Source organism: Canis lupus, chromosome 30 (assembly GCF_003254725.2).
Source record: "Canis lupus dingo isolate Sandy chromosome 30, ASM325472v2, whole genome shotgun sequence".
NCBI lineage: Eukaryota > Metazoa > Chordata > Mammalia > Carnivora > Canidae > Canis > Canis lupus.
This window is the reverse complement of record NC_064272.1, coordinates 8,619,499-8,636,490: the sequence shown is the minus strand read 5'-3', so window position 1 is coordinate 8,636,490 and position 16,992 is coordinate 8,619,499. Positions and strand designations below refer to the sequence as shown.

General features: G+C 44.2%; 1 protein-coding gene across 1 annotated transcript in view; it reads right to left on the bottom strand.

The window, feature by feature from the left end:
* RTF1 (RTF1 homolog, Paf1/RNA polymerase II complex component) overlaps nt 1–5,092 on the bottom strand; it is a 56,748-nt gene extending 51,656 nt beyond the window's left edge. Inside the window, exon 1 of the mRNA XM_025473124.3 lies at nt 4,869–5,092. Within this exon, the coding sequence (XP_025328909.3) occupies nt 4,869–5,084 (216 nt within the window). The 5' untranslated portion in view covers nt 5,085–5,092. The remainder of the gene's footprint in view (nt 1–4,868) is intronic.
* Between the last annotated feature and the right edge of the window lie 11,900 nt (nt 5,093–16,992).

Below are 16,992 nucleotides of genomic sequence, written 5' to 3'. Positions count from 1 at the left end.
GATCTGGTGCTCAAAGATGGGTTTTGAATTTTTCCTAAAAGCCTCTTCGCTAAAGCTCCCAGGGGACTCAATCTCCCCTGCACAGAAAAGGTAAGTGAAATTAGCAAATGAGTTACATCAAGCTGGATTGCAACATGACACAAATTAAAACTTCACAGGTTAACACTTGACACTTCTCACAAGTTTTTCATCTTAGACTTCTATGAAATTCTGCTCTAACATAAAAGAGGCACAACTTTTAAATTTCCAACTTTTATGGGGAAGGTTTATGGAAGGATACTTTATAACAATGATATTTTTTACATTAATATCTAAAAATAACTCCCAGAAAATACTTAGGGGCCTATTTTTTCAAACACAAATTTTATTATTGCTACAAGTATCACGAGCAGAGAAGAGGACACAGCAACATCACCATTTTATTTTATTTTTTTAACATCACCATTTTAAATAAGAAAGGAAATTATGAAATAAAGCATTCCAGTATGCAAGTAGCTCATTGTTTTTCTTGAGAAAGACAAAGTTTTCAGAAATACTGAGTTATACTGATCTGAATAGAGAACTCTTATTCCTTTATTATCTTGGATGCTTTTCATTTTATAAGACCCACAGCATAAATATTATTCCACAAAAAGTGACATTCATTATTTCCAAATAAGTACGTGATAGAGTAAAAAAACAAAACAAAACAAAACAAAAACAAAAAAACCCTAGGTTTGCTTCAAACTCTTTTCCAAGAGGTGCCAAAAGCAAGTATCTTCAGGATTTGCAACTTTAAAATGCTGAAGATGAGGCACCCAGGTGGTGCAGTGGGTTAAGCATGTGACTCTTGGTTTCAGCTGAGGGTATGATCTCAGGGTTGTGAGATGGAGCCCTGCTTCCAGTTCCATGCTGAGTGCAGAATCTGCTTGAGATTCTCTCTCCTTTACCCTCTGTCCCTCCCACTCAAGGGTGCTCACTCGCTTGCATGCTCTTTTTCTCTCAAATAAATAAATCATTTAAAAAATGTTGAAGAAAAGGTGTGCCCAACATAAAAAAAATAAGGTCACTATCGGGCCACATTTTAAAAGAAATCCTTCAAATTCTCAAAGGTCTGAGTTTTTAAAAGTTAAAGCAATTTTATTTTACTTTTTTAAAAGATTTTATTTATTTATTCATAGAAACACAGAGAGAGAATGAGAGGCAGAGACACGGGGAGAGGGAGAAGCAGGCTCCACGCAGGGAACCCGACGTGGGACTCGATCCAGGGTCTCCAGTATCACACCCTGGGCCGCAGGCGGCGCTAAACCGCTGCGCCACCAGGGCTGCCCCAGTTAAAGCAATTTTAAACTACTTTGATTCAGTTCCTACACATCTCTTCCCATGATGAAGAAAGGAAAAAAGGAAATAGGCCTCAATAAAAAAGCATCCCAACAATTCAAATAGCTTCAGAGATTCAGTACAGCCAACAGCTCTGCTACCTCAAATACGTCCGTCAAGTTTCTTCCATTGTGCACACACTATAAGCTGGGTCGGGAGGCTATTTCTCTCCCCAACTAGAGTATCATACTAAAAAGATTAACTTAAAAAAAAAAAGATTAACTTGCAAAAAAAAAAAAAATGATTACCTTGCACACAGAATATGGTCTCGATCATTAAGATAAATAAGTACCTAGACCCTACCTGGTAAAAACGCAGAGTCCAGGGCTCTATCTCCTGAGTCTGATTCAGTAGGTCGGGGAGCCCCCGCAAAGTACATTTTTTAAAAAATTTTATTTATTTATTCATGAGAGATACAGAGAGAGAAGGCAGAGACACAGGCAGAGAGAGAAGTAGGCTCCATGCAGGAGCCCAACGCGGGACTCGATCCCGGGACTCCAGGATCATGCCCTGGGCCAAAGGCGGGCGCTAAACCGCTGAGCCACCCAGGGATCCCATTTTCAATAAGCAACCGAGAGAGTTTCTGACACAGGTGGTCCTCCTCCCACCACCAGGAAGAATCAGTATAGTAGGCTTACCTGCCTCACCTTCAGCAAGGACTAAGTTGGAAATATTTCTAGCATAATGGCTTAGAATCCCTTCTGGAAAACCCAGGAACAAAAGACCTCCTTTCTAACTGCTTCACTCTCACACTAGACACTTAGATTTGTTATGGTTTTGTCTTTTCCACAAGGACCTTACACTAGACAGCAAATATGACGCTATACCCCTAATGAAGACCCAAAACTAGGTGGAGCAGCCAAAGACATCCTGTTTAGAAAGGCCCAAATGCATTAATTTTGTTCTGAGGATTCCAAAGACCCCCAAACCAGCCTGATTTTGAACTTCTGCTAAAGGTCTCTGGTGAAAAGTTCTAGAGGGCAGACTGATTCCTCTGAGAGCCTAGCGCAACACTAAACAGATAGAAGGCAAAGGTACCTCTGTTAGGATATGCAGGGAAAGGGAATTTTGATCTGGTTCCCATCTGATATAAGAATGCCAATAAGTGGGGATCCTTGGGTGGCTCAGAGGTTTAGTGCCTGCCTTAGGCCCAGGGCGTGATCCTGGAGTCCCGGGATCGAGTCCCACGTCGGGCTCCCTGCATGGAGCCTGCTTCTCCCTCTGCCTGTATGTCTGCCTCTCTCTCTCTCTCTCTCTCTCTCATGAATAAATAAAATCTTAAAAAAAAAAAAAAAAAAAGAATGCCAATAAGTGTAGTTGAAGAGGAGAAAGTTGAAATTGCTGTTAAATTAGGTATTACTTACAAATTTTATGCTAATTTCTTTTCATAAACAGAGCTGGGTTTAAGTTGCAACCCCTTCCAGTGTCCACTCTGGAAGAGCTCATTGTGGATCAGGTAAAACCTCTCTACCACAAAAAGAAAACTCTGAACTCATTTCATTTGTTAGAATTTTGTGGAAAAAAACTTTATTCATCACAGGAACAGAGGTCTCAGAGTGCTTTACCAAGGAAGCTCCCATATAATCTCTTTAATTGATGTAACAATTCCCTCCAAATTATTCAAAGTACTTTACAAATATGAATTCTAGCAACATGGAAAATGACCATTAAATATCTTTCTCATTTTGCACTATAAAAAGTTAAAAGACTAATAGATTAAGTTGGTATAGTGAAGAGTATGTGCCTTACAATCGTGCAGATGTGGAGTTCAAATTTCAACTCTACCACTAACAAATTGTGTTAATCTAGGTAAATGACTTCTTCAATCTCCATCTTCCTCATATATAAAATGGAGAAAAATAATACCAATTCCACCATAATTTGAAAACTTGACAAGGTAAATAAAGCACTGATTGAGGGGACTGGCTCACCCCAAGCACTATGTAAATGGTAGCTGATGTTTTCACTGCAAATACCTACATTTCTGGATTAAAAAAAAAAAATCTAATCCTCCCAAATGCCAGTCTAAAATTATCAACCAAACTTTTCCAGCCAAGAATGGATTTTTTATAGTTTTGTAAATTTCAAGAGCCTTTCAGCCAGAACATTTTCAACTTTTAATTCCTATCCCCAAACATGATTTTCTCCCTTTGATAAAGTTCCACTATTTTCCCATACCACCATTTTCAAAACAGTCCTCTTTTCTTCAACACACTTCCAGTCCCTCCTCCTTAAAGTCCACTCCTTTTAAGCTCTAATACTTTAGTCCTGAGACCTGTGGCCTAATACAAAGAAGCAGCCATTTACACAAAAGCCTCGGTTTGCAAGTGCTTGTACCAATATTAATTCTTACAAACACTTGATCCTTGTAATAGTCCAATTAGATACTCAAGGCTAATGTATCTAAATTTTAAGGTTACAGACAAAAAGATACATAGCTAGAAAAACAGCACAGCCAGCCTAGAACTCAAAATTTCAGATTCTAAGTTCAGTACTCTCTATTTAACTTATAAAGCTACTACCTCTAGCATATTCTTTCTTTTTATTATTTGTTCACAAAACACGCGGGGGGGGGGGGGGGGCTCTCTTTAAATCTAGTATCACTAGAGCGTTGTTGTAAAGGACAGCTTCCTCCCTACAATATTTTCTAGAGTATAACAACAGTTCAACCCCAAGACAGTGAGACCAAAAGTTACTTTCAAAGGTTCCTGCACAATCTTCAAGTAAGAAAGCATTCTGGGATGCTGCATGAAAAGAGCCAAGAGGCCTCAATCCTAGTCCTTCCAAGCCGTCCTATGTATTTCTCCACTTCTGCCCTCTTTCCTCCTCTCAAGTTTTCTTTGGTTTGACATCTCAACGGGCCTCTTTTCTCCTCTCAAGTTTTCTTTGGTTTGACATCTCAACGGGGACCCTTCTCAACCACAAACGACCGTCGTTGCCAAATAGATTTGTGCCCAAAGCTTAAGTTTTTCTCATTAAGCACGACAGAGGTTCCCTAGAACTGTTTAAGGGTGCCTCTCCTCCAGGTCCACATCTCTTGTCTGAAAAACTTCATCTTCCAGAGCCTGCATCATCTCGCCCCCCGCCCCCACCACCCCACACTCACCCTTGCACCTCCTCCAAAATCTCCCAGCCTCCCGGGTTGGCGGACGATACTTCCTATCTCTCTGGGCCCGGATCTCCAGGCCTGCAGCCCGCCGCTCCGATCTGACCCGAGCAGATCACGGACCCCGCTGGTCCCCCAAGCCCGAGGCCCACCAGCCTGGTCCCTGCCCCGCCTCCCCGCCCAAGGCGCCAAGTCCTCGGGGCTCCGTCTCCAGGCCCCGGCCGGACTCCAAGGACCCCGGGCGCTGCGGGGAGGACAAGAACGAGGTGGCAGCGGAGGTCAGGGTGCGGGGCGGGCCAGGAGCTCGGGCCAGGAGGCCCTGGGCCCGGCCGGCTCCAGGCTCCGGTGGCCCGGGCTCAGCCCTCTCGCTCCGCCGGCCCGCGCGTTCGCGGCCTGCCCTCACCTGATCCAGGTTCTCATCGCTGCCGCTGTCCTCCGTGTCCGAGTCGATCACGACGCGGCCTTTCCGCTTCTTCACCATGGTGGTCCCCCGGCTCCCACGCCGGACGCCGCCCGGACTCCCCTCTTGCCCGCCTGCCAGTGGGACCGCCACCGCCGCCGCCGCCGCCGCCGCCGCCGCCGCCGCCGCCGCTCGACCCACACAAAGGCGACCGCGCATGCGCGCTCCGCTCCGCCCCTGGCCCCGCCCCCCGCTCGTCGCACGCCGTTCGCCGGCGCCCGGCGCCCCGCCCTGCCCCACCCCCGACGCAGCGTGGGAGGCGGGCCCGACAAGGTTGGGTTCCGGACAGCCGACCGCGGTCGCATACCCTGCGCGGGCCTCTGGAAGCTGGGTGTGTCGCTTCTGCGGGGCCGAAGCTTGGTGTGCTACGTACCTATCGTGGACTGGTGCTGCAAGCATCTGGGTCCACTCTGGCAAGCCTTTCAACTGCTGGAGTGTCTAGGGCGACTTCAGGGCCTGGCCGCCTGGAAGACACAAGTTGGCTGGACCACGCAGAGGGCACCCGTCCAGAATGAAGCCTGCCTACCTGGGTTGTGCAAGGTTCCACCTTGAGGATGCATCCGAGTTACCCAAAAGAAGAGCAGATTTCAAGAAAGGTGTTCCAAGCAGAGAACCGCGTGGGCAAAGAAAGACCCGTAGATAATTGGGGGAAAAAAAATGGGTTCAGGGAACTGGAAGTTTATGGAACAGAGAATGTGGTGTGTGTGTAGGGACGCATCGGCCACATCCTTTAGTGCCTACTAGGCTATATTCATTAGGTTGAACTTCAATATCGAAAGATTTTATTATTTTATTTTATTTATTTTTTTTTTTTTTAATTTATGATAGTCACAGAGAGAGAGAGAGAGAGAGGCAGAGACACAGGCAGAGGGAGAAGCAGGCTCCATGCACCGAGAGCCCGATGTGGGATTCGATCCCGGGTCTCCAGGATCGCGCCCTGGGCCAAAGGCAGGCGCTAACCCGCTGCGCCACCCAGGGATCCCCAATATCGAAAGATTTTAAACGGAAGAACGACATTATTAGAAAGATCACTCTGGGCGCAGTGTGGCGAATAAATTAGAAGGGAAGTTAGGCTGTTGGTGTCATCATGGCAAGAGATGATGGTGCCCCAAACCAATGAAGAGGCAGTGCAAATGGAGAGATGTGGATGGATTCTGGATAATTTGTAAGGAAGAATTCCCAGGACATGAATATTAGTTGGAAGAGGGGGTAAGGCAAGGTCCCAAACACAAATGATGCTTAGATCCTGGCTTGGGAAGGTGGTGGTGAGGGGCCCTTTATCACAATAAGAAACACAAGTGTAAAAGAAATAAGTTCAGTTTTTTAAAAAAGATTTTATTTTATTTATTCATGAGAGAGAGGAAGAAAGGCAGAGATATAGGCAGAGGGAGAAGCAGACTCCTTGCAGGGAGCCGGTTGGGGGACTCCATCCCAGCACCCCGGGATAATGCCCTGACCCAAAGGCGGACTCTCAACCACTGAGCCACCAGGCATCCCAAAAAGTTCAGTTTTTTGACTAGTGAGGTCAGTTGACTAAAAGGGACTTCAGAGGCCCCTGGGTAACCCAATTGGTAGTGTATACGACTCTTGATCTTGATCAGGATCATGAGTTTGAGCCCCATGTTGGGCAGAGAAATTATTTTAAAAAAATAAAGAAGGGGATCTCTGGGTGGCTCAGCGGCTTAGCGCCTGCCTTCTGCCCAGGGTGTGATCCTGAAGTCCCAGGATCTAGTCCCACATCAGGCTCCCTGCGTGGAGCTTGCTTCTCCCTCTGCTTGTGTCCCTGCCTCTCTCTCTGTATCTCTTATGGATAAATAAATAAAATCTTAAAAATAGGGCAGCCCAGGTGGCTCAGTGGTTTAGCGCCTGCCTTCAGCCCAGGGCGTGATCCTGGAGACCTGGGATCGAGTCCCACATTGGGTTCCCTGCATGGAGCCTGCTTCTCTCTCTGCCTGTGTCTCTGCCTCTGTCTCTCTCTCTCTCTCTCTGTCTCTCATGAATAAATAAATAAAATCTTTAAAAAAATAAAATCTTTAAAATAAATTTAAATTCAATTTTATTAACATGTACTATATATTAGTTTCAGAGATAGAATTCAGGGCAGCCCGGGTGGCTCAGTGGTTTAGCATCGCCTTTAGCCCAGGGCGGGATCCTGGAGACCGGGGATGGAGTCCCACGTCGGGCTCCCTGCGTGGAGCCTGTTTCTCCCTCTGCCTGTGTCTCTGCCTCTCTCCCTCTCTCTCTCTAATAAATAAATAAAATCTTAAAAAAAAAAAACAGAATTCAGTGATTCATCATTTGCATACAACACTCGACTCTTTATTTATTTATTTATTTATTTTTTATTTATGATAGTCACACAGAGAGAGAGAGAGGCAAAGACATAGGCAGAGGGAGAAGCAGGCTCCATGCACCGGGAGCCTGACGTGGGATTCGATCCTGGGTCTCCAGGATCACGCCCCAGGCCAAAGGCAGGCGCCAAACCTCTGTGCCACCCAGGGATCCCTCGACTCTTAATTAATGAGTTCAGGTTCTGAAAACTAGCTTAGATCCAAAAGTGGGCAAATGATGTCACTTTTTATTGGGGGAACTGCCCTCACCCCCTTAATCACCCAACCTTGATTTCTTCTGATTGAAAATTGAGGATTAGGCCTGTTGGCCCTTGGAGATGCTATATTCTGCTATATATATATATATATTCTGCTATATTCTGTTAAGCATCTCCATAAGTCTTGGAGGTTCAGGCCTCCCTGTCATTCCACCCTTTCTGCTATTATAATAATTGTATCTACCTTGCTTCTAGTAGTTAAGTGCTGCCATCTGGCCTCTTGTTTCAAGTTCTATCACGCCATTACTGTTGTGAGCCTCGTTTTGTAACAGTCTCCCTTACTGTCAGTCCAGGCCTGTATTTTTCGTATGCAGTTAAATCTCAGTGACGCTGGGGCACTTATTTACCATCTCATTCCCTATGGCCTTGGTAAATGGAGCATCCTCTTGATCTTTCCATGGATCATAATCATTCGGTGGGATTTCCAGCCTTCCTACAGTACATCTACTTCATTGTGTTTCCCTGAGTTTAAAAATCTGTTCTCGGGATCCCTGGGTGGCACAGCGGTTTAGCGCCTGCCCTTTGGCCCAGGGCGCGATCCTGGAGACCCAGGATCGAATCCCACGTCAGGCTCCCGGTGCATGGAGCCTGCTTCTCCCTCTGCCTGTGTCTCTGCCTCTCTCTCTCTCTCTCTGTGTGACTATCATGGATAAATAAAAATTTTAAAAAAATAATAAAAATAAAATAAAAATCTGTTCTCATACTATCCATCTTGGCAATTCTGACTTTTTTTTACACTTCAAGTGGGTTGTCATCTTCCATGCTTTTAAGGGCCATCCTGGGAGCAAATTTGCACCATTTCCTGGGTCCTTGGTAGAGTGATAAATGCTGTATCTCAGGAGAATGCTTCCAAATCAATAAACTCTCCCTAATCCAATTTTATGGTCAGGTCCTCTTGATCAAGCACTTGCAGAATCCAGTCCCTTGATAGTCTCCCAGTTCCTGCCACTTTATGTGTGGCTAGTTCTTGTAGCTCCTTTGGGAGATGATCCCTTAATGAGTCCCTCCCTTATATGGCCCAATATGTCCCCTACTGGGTTATGTAGTGTTTTAAGCCTGATTATCAGCCTAGTATCCAGGAGGGAGGTAAAAGCAGATTCTGAGAAGGGTACATGCAGTTTTACAGGATTTAGTCTTTCACCTTGTCTAGAGGGAAGCATTGGATGATGGGCCATTTCTGCATATACAAATGGTTCAAGGGAATCTGGGAGTTCAAGATCTTTGGGGGCACCCATCAGATATCTCCATCCCAGATGTTATATTCCCATTATTTCCCAACTAGGGTCTTTAGCCAGCTTGCCTTGCTTGGGAGTTTAACATGATTGGATCTTAGACTATTCTGGTGATGATCCTGGGCTTCAACTTTCCCTGCCCTCCCACTATCGGGGATGAAAACTTCACATGCCATTAAGGAGGCCTTCTGGCATCACTTGGCTTTCAGTCATAGTCACCTGATTGCACTATTTTTTTTTTAAGATTTTATTTATTTATTTGACACAGACTGAGAGAGAGCACAAGTAGATAGAAGGAGAAGCAGGTTTCCCACTGGACGGGGAGCTTGATGCCAGGCTCCATCCCAGGACCCTAGGGTCACGTTCTGAGCCGAAGGCAGCCACTTAACTAACTGAGCCACCCAGGTGTCCCCAGTTTCACTATTCTTATGGTTACTATGGCCCCCATATTTTATCTGGTACATCTCACCAGCTAGTACATTCCCTTCTGTCAGCATACCATCCCTAGTCACCAATGATAAAATATTTAGCAATTGGACCACCAGATCTTCATTTCCAGCTGTGTGTTAAGTGACTCTGCTTCTCTCTTTTTAAAAAGATTTTATTTATTTATTTATTTATTCACACAGAGAGAGGCAGAGACACAGGCAGAGGGAGAAGCAGGCTCCATGCAGGGATCCCAATGTGGGACCCAACCCCTGGACCCTGGGATCACACCCTGAGCTGAAGGCAGACACTCAACCACTGAGCCACCCAGGCATCCCAAGTGACCCTGCTTCTAAACATCATTTTAGGGACCCTGCCCCTCTCTCTGTGTCTTTCATGAATATATAAATTAAATATCTTAAAAAATAAACAACATTTTATTACCTGCTTTCTCAGATCACTCCTAGCACTGATCATTTTAGGTTGGGTTCTCTGAGAAGCAGACTCTAAGATGGAATTTAGCGTGCAGGATATTTATTAGGGAGTATCCTTGGGAATTGACAACCATAGAAGGAGGGAAAAGTGGGAGAAGTTGAGCTGCAGTGTGTACCTGACAACAGTGTCAACTAATTATATGGATAATCTGAAGCCAAAACAGATAGTCAGTTGTCCCACACTGAACTGAAATGGCCAGACTCTTATCACCCAGCCTCAATCATTAAGTAGATGTTAGCCATGTGGGAAGCCCATGATCTTGAGTACAGGATCTCTCTGTAGCTTAACCGGATGAAGTATTTGAAAGCTAAAAGCCATCAGCTGGGCCAGTAAGTCCCTCCTTACTGGATGTCACATCTCTGTGTCCTTCTAGACACTGAGACACAGAGAGGTTCGCAAAGCTACATAATAAGTAATGGAACATGTCTGACTCTAGGGTGGTGCTCTTTTTTTAAAAATTTATTTATGATAGTCCCACAGAGAGAGGGGCAGAGACACAGGCAGAGGGAGAAGGAGCTTCCACACACCGGGAGCCCAACGTGGGATTCAATCCTGGGTCTCCAGGATCGCGCCCTGGGCCAAAGGCAGGCGCCAAACCACTGTGCCACCCAGGGATCCCTAGGGTGGTGTTCTTAACTGCTGTCAGTAAATCTTTGCTTCTCCTTGGTCTGGTAGATAAGTAACTACAGCCTGCTTACCTAAAGCAATCAGGAACCAGCACACTGGAAATAACTTTAGTGTAAAACAGGAGCAAGAGGAGCAAGATCATAAATATGGTCGAGATGGGGTAGGGAGATATAAACACAGTAGCCAGAAGGGGGGCTAGGCAAGGGAGAGTTTTCTTTTCTTTTTTTAAGAATCTTACTTGATTGACTAGAGAGACAGAGAGCACACACACACCTGCACCCTCGAGCAGGGAAAGGGCACAGGGAGAAGGTGAAGGAAAGAAGCAGACTCCTGAGTATGGAGCCTGACACAGGGCTGACAAGGAGCCAGATCTCATGACCCTGAGATCATGACCTGAACCAAAATCAAGAGTCAGATGCTTAACCAGATGAGCCACTCAGGCGCCCCAAGGGAGAGTTTTCTAGTGCATTTCCAGAGTTGCAGAAGAGAGAGACCCTGAGCAGCTGCCATGTTCTGTCCATCATCCTGGGAGTCCACAAGTGACATTCCAGAGTTCTACAGTTGGGAGGAAATGTCACTCCACAGGTTCCAAATCTGTCTGCATGAAGCCCCTGTTCTCCAAGCAGCCCCCTAATCTAAGAAGCCTTACCTATGTGGGAAGAGGCTGTATTGCTTGTCTGACACAAGTATTCTTGGCAAACATACTTCTCATGGTAGGTTGTTAGTCAATCTTCTAAACCATTCTGTCTTTGGTTAGTAGGAACTGGCTCACCAGAGTCTGATTAATTCTCGATGACAGACTGAGCAACCAGACTTTGAGGAGAGAAAAGAGGTGGCAGCCTGGGGAGACTCTGAGTTCAGTGTTCCCCTCTGCATAATACCATGCTTTTCTTGCCTGGTTTCTTCCTTTTTCTCCTCTGTCTCTTACTTCTCTGCCTTGGATGGATGACTCTACTTTTCCTAAAATCATCCCTTAATTCCCCATTGTGTGTCTGAAATCATATTTTGCTACCCACTAATCTCATGTACTTCTGTGTTTCTGTATTACTACTTAGAGGGTAGCATGGTAAAACTCCTTTGCTGCATTCTGCTGTTCTTGTTGTTATTGTTTCGTGTTGTTGTTGTTGTTGTTGTTGTTGTTTTAAGAGGAAGAAGATGGAGAAGAGGAAAAAGAGGAGGGGAAAAGGGGGGAAAAGATGAAATCAAAAGGAAAGGAAGAAGGTCAGCTTCTGCTGTGTTGAGGGCAGAGTTTAAGGCCAACGTTACTTTTGATGTCTCCTCTAGGCTCCCTCTTTATTCATTCAGCAAGTGTGGTTTGGATGCCAATGAGTACCTCACATGTTTCTAGGTTCTGTCCTCTTGAATAAAGTATAATTTAAAGAGTTGGGGGAGAATGTGAGGGATGTTTCAATTACTCCCAGGCCCTTTTAAATTGATATTTTGAAGTACAAAACTAACATATGCCCACTGTACATAACAAACCCAAACACAGAGAAGTATTTCCTTCCAAAAAGGAGGCTCTCACCCTAATACCCCTTCTCTCCCAAATTCATTCCCCAAGAATAACTTCTGGACCAATTTGGTATATGTTGTTCCAGACCTTTTTGGGATATGTTGGTAAACACATCCAAAAACAAGTTGTGCAACAAGTATTAGTAACCTCTCCCAGCAGTGTTAGATTGGCTTGATGGCCAGGCCCAGGGGGCACAAGGAGGTTTGAGAAAATGCTGTGTGAGACTACAGGGTAATGTCTACAACCAACAGCCTCTGGGCATGATTAAGTTGTGCATGTCCAATGAAACCTGGGTTTCCTTGCATTTGAGTGTTCCCTCTGCTAAGTGAGAACTGATTTTAAGATGGTATGAAGTCAGCCCTCTGGCCTCTCTCAGTTTAGCTGCATGATTCATAACCTTTTGTTCTTAGCACACATAACAGATGCTGTCTATATTTGATATGTACATACTCTGAATCGTCCTCCATACTAAAAAAAAATGAAAAAAATAAAAACACCTCAAGAAAGATGTCAGAATGTCAGGGAGTGAACAGGATGTTTCCATAAGGATGACTTTATATCTTATTTTTTAGATTTTCTTTATTTTGAGAGAGAAAGAGTGAGAGTGAGCAGGGGGAGAGATAGAGGCAGAGGGAGAGAGAATCTCAACCAGACTTCAACTTAAGCACAGAGCCAGATGCAGGGCTTGATCTCATGACCCCGAGCTGATGACCTGAGCCACAACCAAGAGTCAGACACTTAGCCAGCTAAGCCACCCAGGTACCCCAATAGCCTTATATCTTTAAAATTATTTTTATAGGGGATCCCTGGGTGGCTCAGTGGTTTAGTGCCTGCCTTTGGCCCAGGGCGCGATCCTGGAGTCCCGGGATCGAGTCCTGCGTCAGGCTCCTGGCATGGAGCCGGCTTCTCCCTCCTCCTGTGTCTCTGCCTCTCTATGTCTATCATAAATAATAAATAAATCTATAAATAAAATTATTTTTATAGGTTAATGATTTGCCGACTTTTTAAGGTATGATTAATTATTCATTACTCTAGATGAGACCTATATCAAAACTGATTATAACATGTTCAGAAACACCAATACAAATGAATTCTATAATTAAAATTTTTACTTTGTCAAAAGCCAAACTCATGGCTTATTTAGCAACACAGGGTTCCCTGACTTTTTTTTTTTAAGATTTATTTATTCATGATAGACATAGAGAGAGAGAGAGAGGCAGAGACACAGGCAGAGGGAGAAGCAGGCTCCATGCCAGGAGCCCTATGCGGGACTCGATCCCGGGACCCCAGGATCGTGTCCTGGGCCAAAGGCAGGCACCAAACCGCTAAGCCACCCAGGGATCCCCCTTGACTTTTTTTTTTTTAAGATTTTATTTATTTATTCGTGAGAGACACAGAGAGAGAGAGGCAGAGACACAGGCAGAGGGAGAAGCAGGCTCCATGCAGGGAGCCCGATGTGGGACTCGATGCGGGTCTCCAGGATCACGCCCTGGGCTGAAGGCGGCGCTAAACCACTGAGCCATCCAGGCTGCCCAGGATTCCCTGACTTATACATTCAGGTGTCAAACATTCTGTTGTGCACTACTCTTTGTCAGGCACTGAGCCAGGTGCCAAGGAAACAAAGGTAAACAACACACCATTCTTTTTTTTTTTTTTTTTACAACATACCATTCTTGTTTACGAGCTAATAGAGTGGTTATTGAACTCTAGTAAGAAGAACAGCAAAGCTTCTTTTCACTGTGGATCCACAGATACTCTAGGGTCACTGTCCTCTTTTTGTTGGATTAGTGATGCAGGGTGTTTCAATGTTGTGGTGCAGCCATCTCAGTATATGCTTTCGCAATAACTGCAGCAGGGGAAGAGAACGTTGGATGGTCTTGAAACTGAAATGAAATGCTTTGGCCTGAAACTGATGTCACTTTTGCTCATGACTCATTGGCCAGAACTAGTTGGATGACTGCCTAAAAGAAGGAGGCAGAGAAGTATCCTCCAATATGCCTGGAGGGATGGAAAACGGGATGTTGCTGAACACTAGAAATTCTACTTTCTCTTAATACATAATAATATATTAATAATTATATGACTTGGTCATAATACATTTCATTTCTTGCTGTGGGTCCCAGTAAAAAACTTGTTGAGAAACTGCTCTATCGCTTCCTTCTCTCTCTGTCCTCACCACACCCTGCAGTCCAAAGGAGTGCATAGAGTTAGCAAATGTGCATTCAGGGCCCAGTTCTACTACCTCCCTGCTTCTGTGAACGTAGTCAGGTCACCTAACCTCTCTAAGCTTCACTCTCCTCAGAGGTGAAAGAGGGAAATAGTATCTGCCTCGCAAGATTGTGGTAAGGCCAAGAGACATGATAGAGTAAATATCTGGGATCCAGGCTTGACTCTGTGTGTAAATTTGGTCCATAGAAATTGTCACCATTCTGTCAAACAGAATTTCTCCAGATAGGATGTGTGTTGCATAACTCCATGATTTGGGGCATGCATGCTTCCTTCCCTGGATTGATTTTCCTCTGCTCATCTGCCTTTTATTTATTTATTTTTTTCATCTGCCTTTTAAACACCTTATCCTTCACTACTCAGATCCTGTGCTTCCTCTAGAACTTCTCCTCAAGGTGAGCAAATAATGATAGAGAGTAGCGGATAAGGAGCATGTACTGTGGAGAGTGGCAGATGTGGTTTGAATCCCAGGCTCCACCACTTCACCAGCTGTCACAGGCATCCAAGCAGCAAGTTACTTAATATCTCTAAGACTCAGTTTACTTAAGGTAAAAGTAAACTGTGAAATAGGTACCTGTGGAATAGGTATAATATTAGTAGCTACCTCACAGGGTCATTGTGAGGATTAAAAGGGAAAATGCCCCCAAAATGTTAAGTTCAATGTCTGGCCCATCAGTGTTCATTACATCCTTCTTTGGGCCACTCCTGTGCATGGTACCTGCCTCTACTATAATTCCCTTCATGCTGTGCTGCCATTATTTGTTTGATGCCATGCCCCGTACTAGAATATGTACTTGCTGAGCACTGTCTCAGAGTTCAACAATAATATCTAGCTTTTTTTGAACAGTTAGAAAAAAATGCCAAGGATTATGCCAAACATTATGCTAAACATGTTATCTCATTTAACGTTAACTGGAAACTACATCAAGGTCCCAAAACCTACTAAGGTTGCCCAGGGATGGACAACTCCTCTGCTTCTTTTTTTTCTCTGCAATGTAGGTGACTGCAGGGCTTCACTCATTCATGTCCTGATGAGTGGCAGCTTCAGTGTCCTCTGGTTCTGGGTTTCCAAATGATGCTTTTAAGGTGCATTTCACTTTGAGTAAGGGAGCTTCTTTTTGTAGTGGCCAGTTCTTGATCTGCTTCACTTTGTTCTTTTGTCATATTATCATTTCTTGGCATTTGGCTGCCCTGTGTCTACAAATAGATAAACTGTTCTCTCTTGTTTCCATTTCTAATTAGGGTGGGTTTCAGTTTTCTTATGAACAAAATTACATTTAAGCTCTGGTGAAGCCCACTACCTAGGAGCTCCAGGGAAGCTAAAAAAGAAGGCACAGACCTGGCTGGGTTAAACTAAATAATCATTTCCCTCAACCCTTTGTCTTTATTTCCCTCCCATAATACCTCCACCCTCTTTTTTGTCTGCTGTTCTCATGTCCTTCTTTATTTTTTTAAAGATTTTATTTATTTAATCATGATAGACACACACAGAGAGAGGCAGAGACACAGGCAGAGGGAGAAGCAGGCTCCATGCAGGGAGCCTGACTCAGAACTCGATCCTGGGACTCCAGGATCACACTCTGGGCTGAAGGCGGTGCTAAATCGCTGAGCCATCCAGGGATCCCCGTGTCCTTCCTTTTTGATTCGATCAGTTTCCCTTCCTTCAGCCTCACCTTCCCTACTGCTAATGAATACACATGGGGTTTCCTATACTTAAACAGTTAATGAATAGGGAAATGCAAATCAGAACCACAATGAGATACTGCTTCATACACTTCATGATAGCTCTTATAAAACAACAAACAGAAAATAACAAGTGTGTTGAAGAGGTAGAGAAAATCAAAATCTTGTGCATTGCTGGTGAGAATGTAAGATGGTGCAGCCACTATAGAAGACAATAGAGTAATTTCTCAATTTTTTAAAAGTGTGTCCACTTGAATTAATGACCCTGAGATCAAGAGTTGCATGCTCTACTTACGGAGCCAGCCAGGTGACCCTGATTCTTCAAATATTAAATATAGAATTACCATATGGGTTTAGTAACCAAAAGAAGTGAAAGCAGAGATTTGAATAGGTAATTTGTACACTCACGTTCATAGCAACATTAATCACAATGTGCAAAAGGTGGAAATAAGCCAAGTTGCCATCAATAATGAATAGATAGGGACACCTAGATGGTGCAGTAGATAGAATCCGATTCTTGGTTTTAGCTCATGTAATGATCTCAGGATTGTGGGTTCAAGTCCTGCACCAGGCTCCAGGCTCACCAAGGGGTCTGCTTGATTTTCTCTCCCTCTTTCCCTGCCCCCTCTCTCTATATAATAAATACATTTTTAAAAAGTAATGAATAGATAAAATGTGGTAAATATATTCAATGGAATATCATTCAGCCTTGAAAAGGCAGGGAATTCTTTTTATTTTTTATTTTATTTTTTATTTTTGGGAATTCTTTTTAAATTACTTTTTAAAAAGATTTTATTTATTTATTTGAGAGAGGATGCACAAGTGGGCAAGTGGGGGCAGAGGGAGAGTGACAAGTAGACTCCCCACGGAGTGGGGAACCCAGTGTGGGGCTTGATCCCAGGACCTGGGCTGAAGGCTGATGCTTAACCCACTGAGCCACCGAGGCACTGCAGAAAAGGAAGGGAATTCTGATACATGCTACAGTATGGTTGAACCTTGAATATATTACACTAAGTGAAATAAGTCAGACACGAAAGAACAAATATTGTATGATTCTACTTTTATGAAGTACCTAGAGTAGTCAAATTCATATAGACAAAATGATGGTTGCCAGGGATGAGAGAGAGTGGGGAATGGAGAGTTAATGTTTAATGGGTACAGAGTTTCAGTTTGGGGAGATGAAAAAGTTCTGGAGATGGATGTTGGTGATGATTACACAACAGTGTAAATTGATTTAGTGCTGTTGCTACATACTTA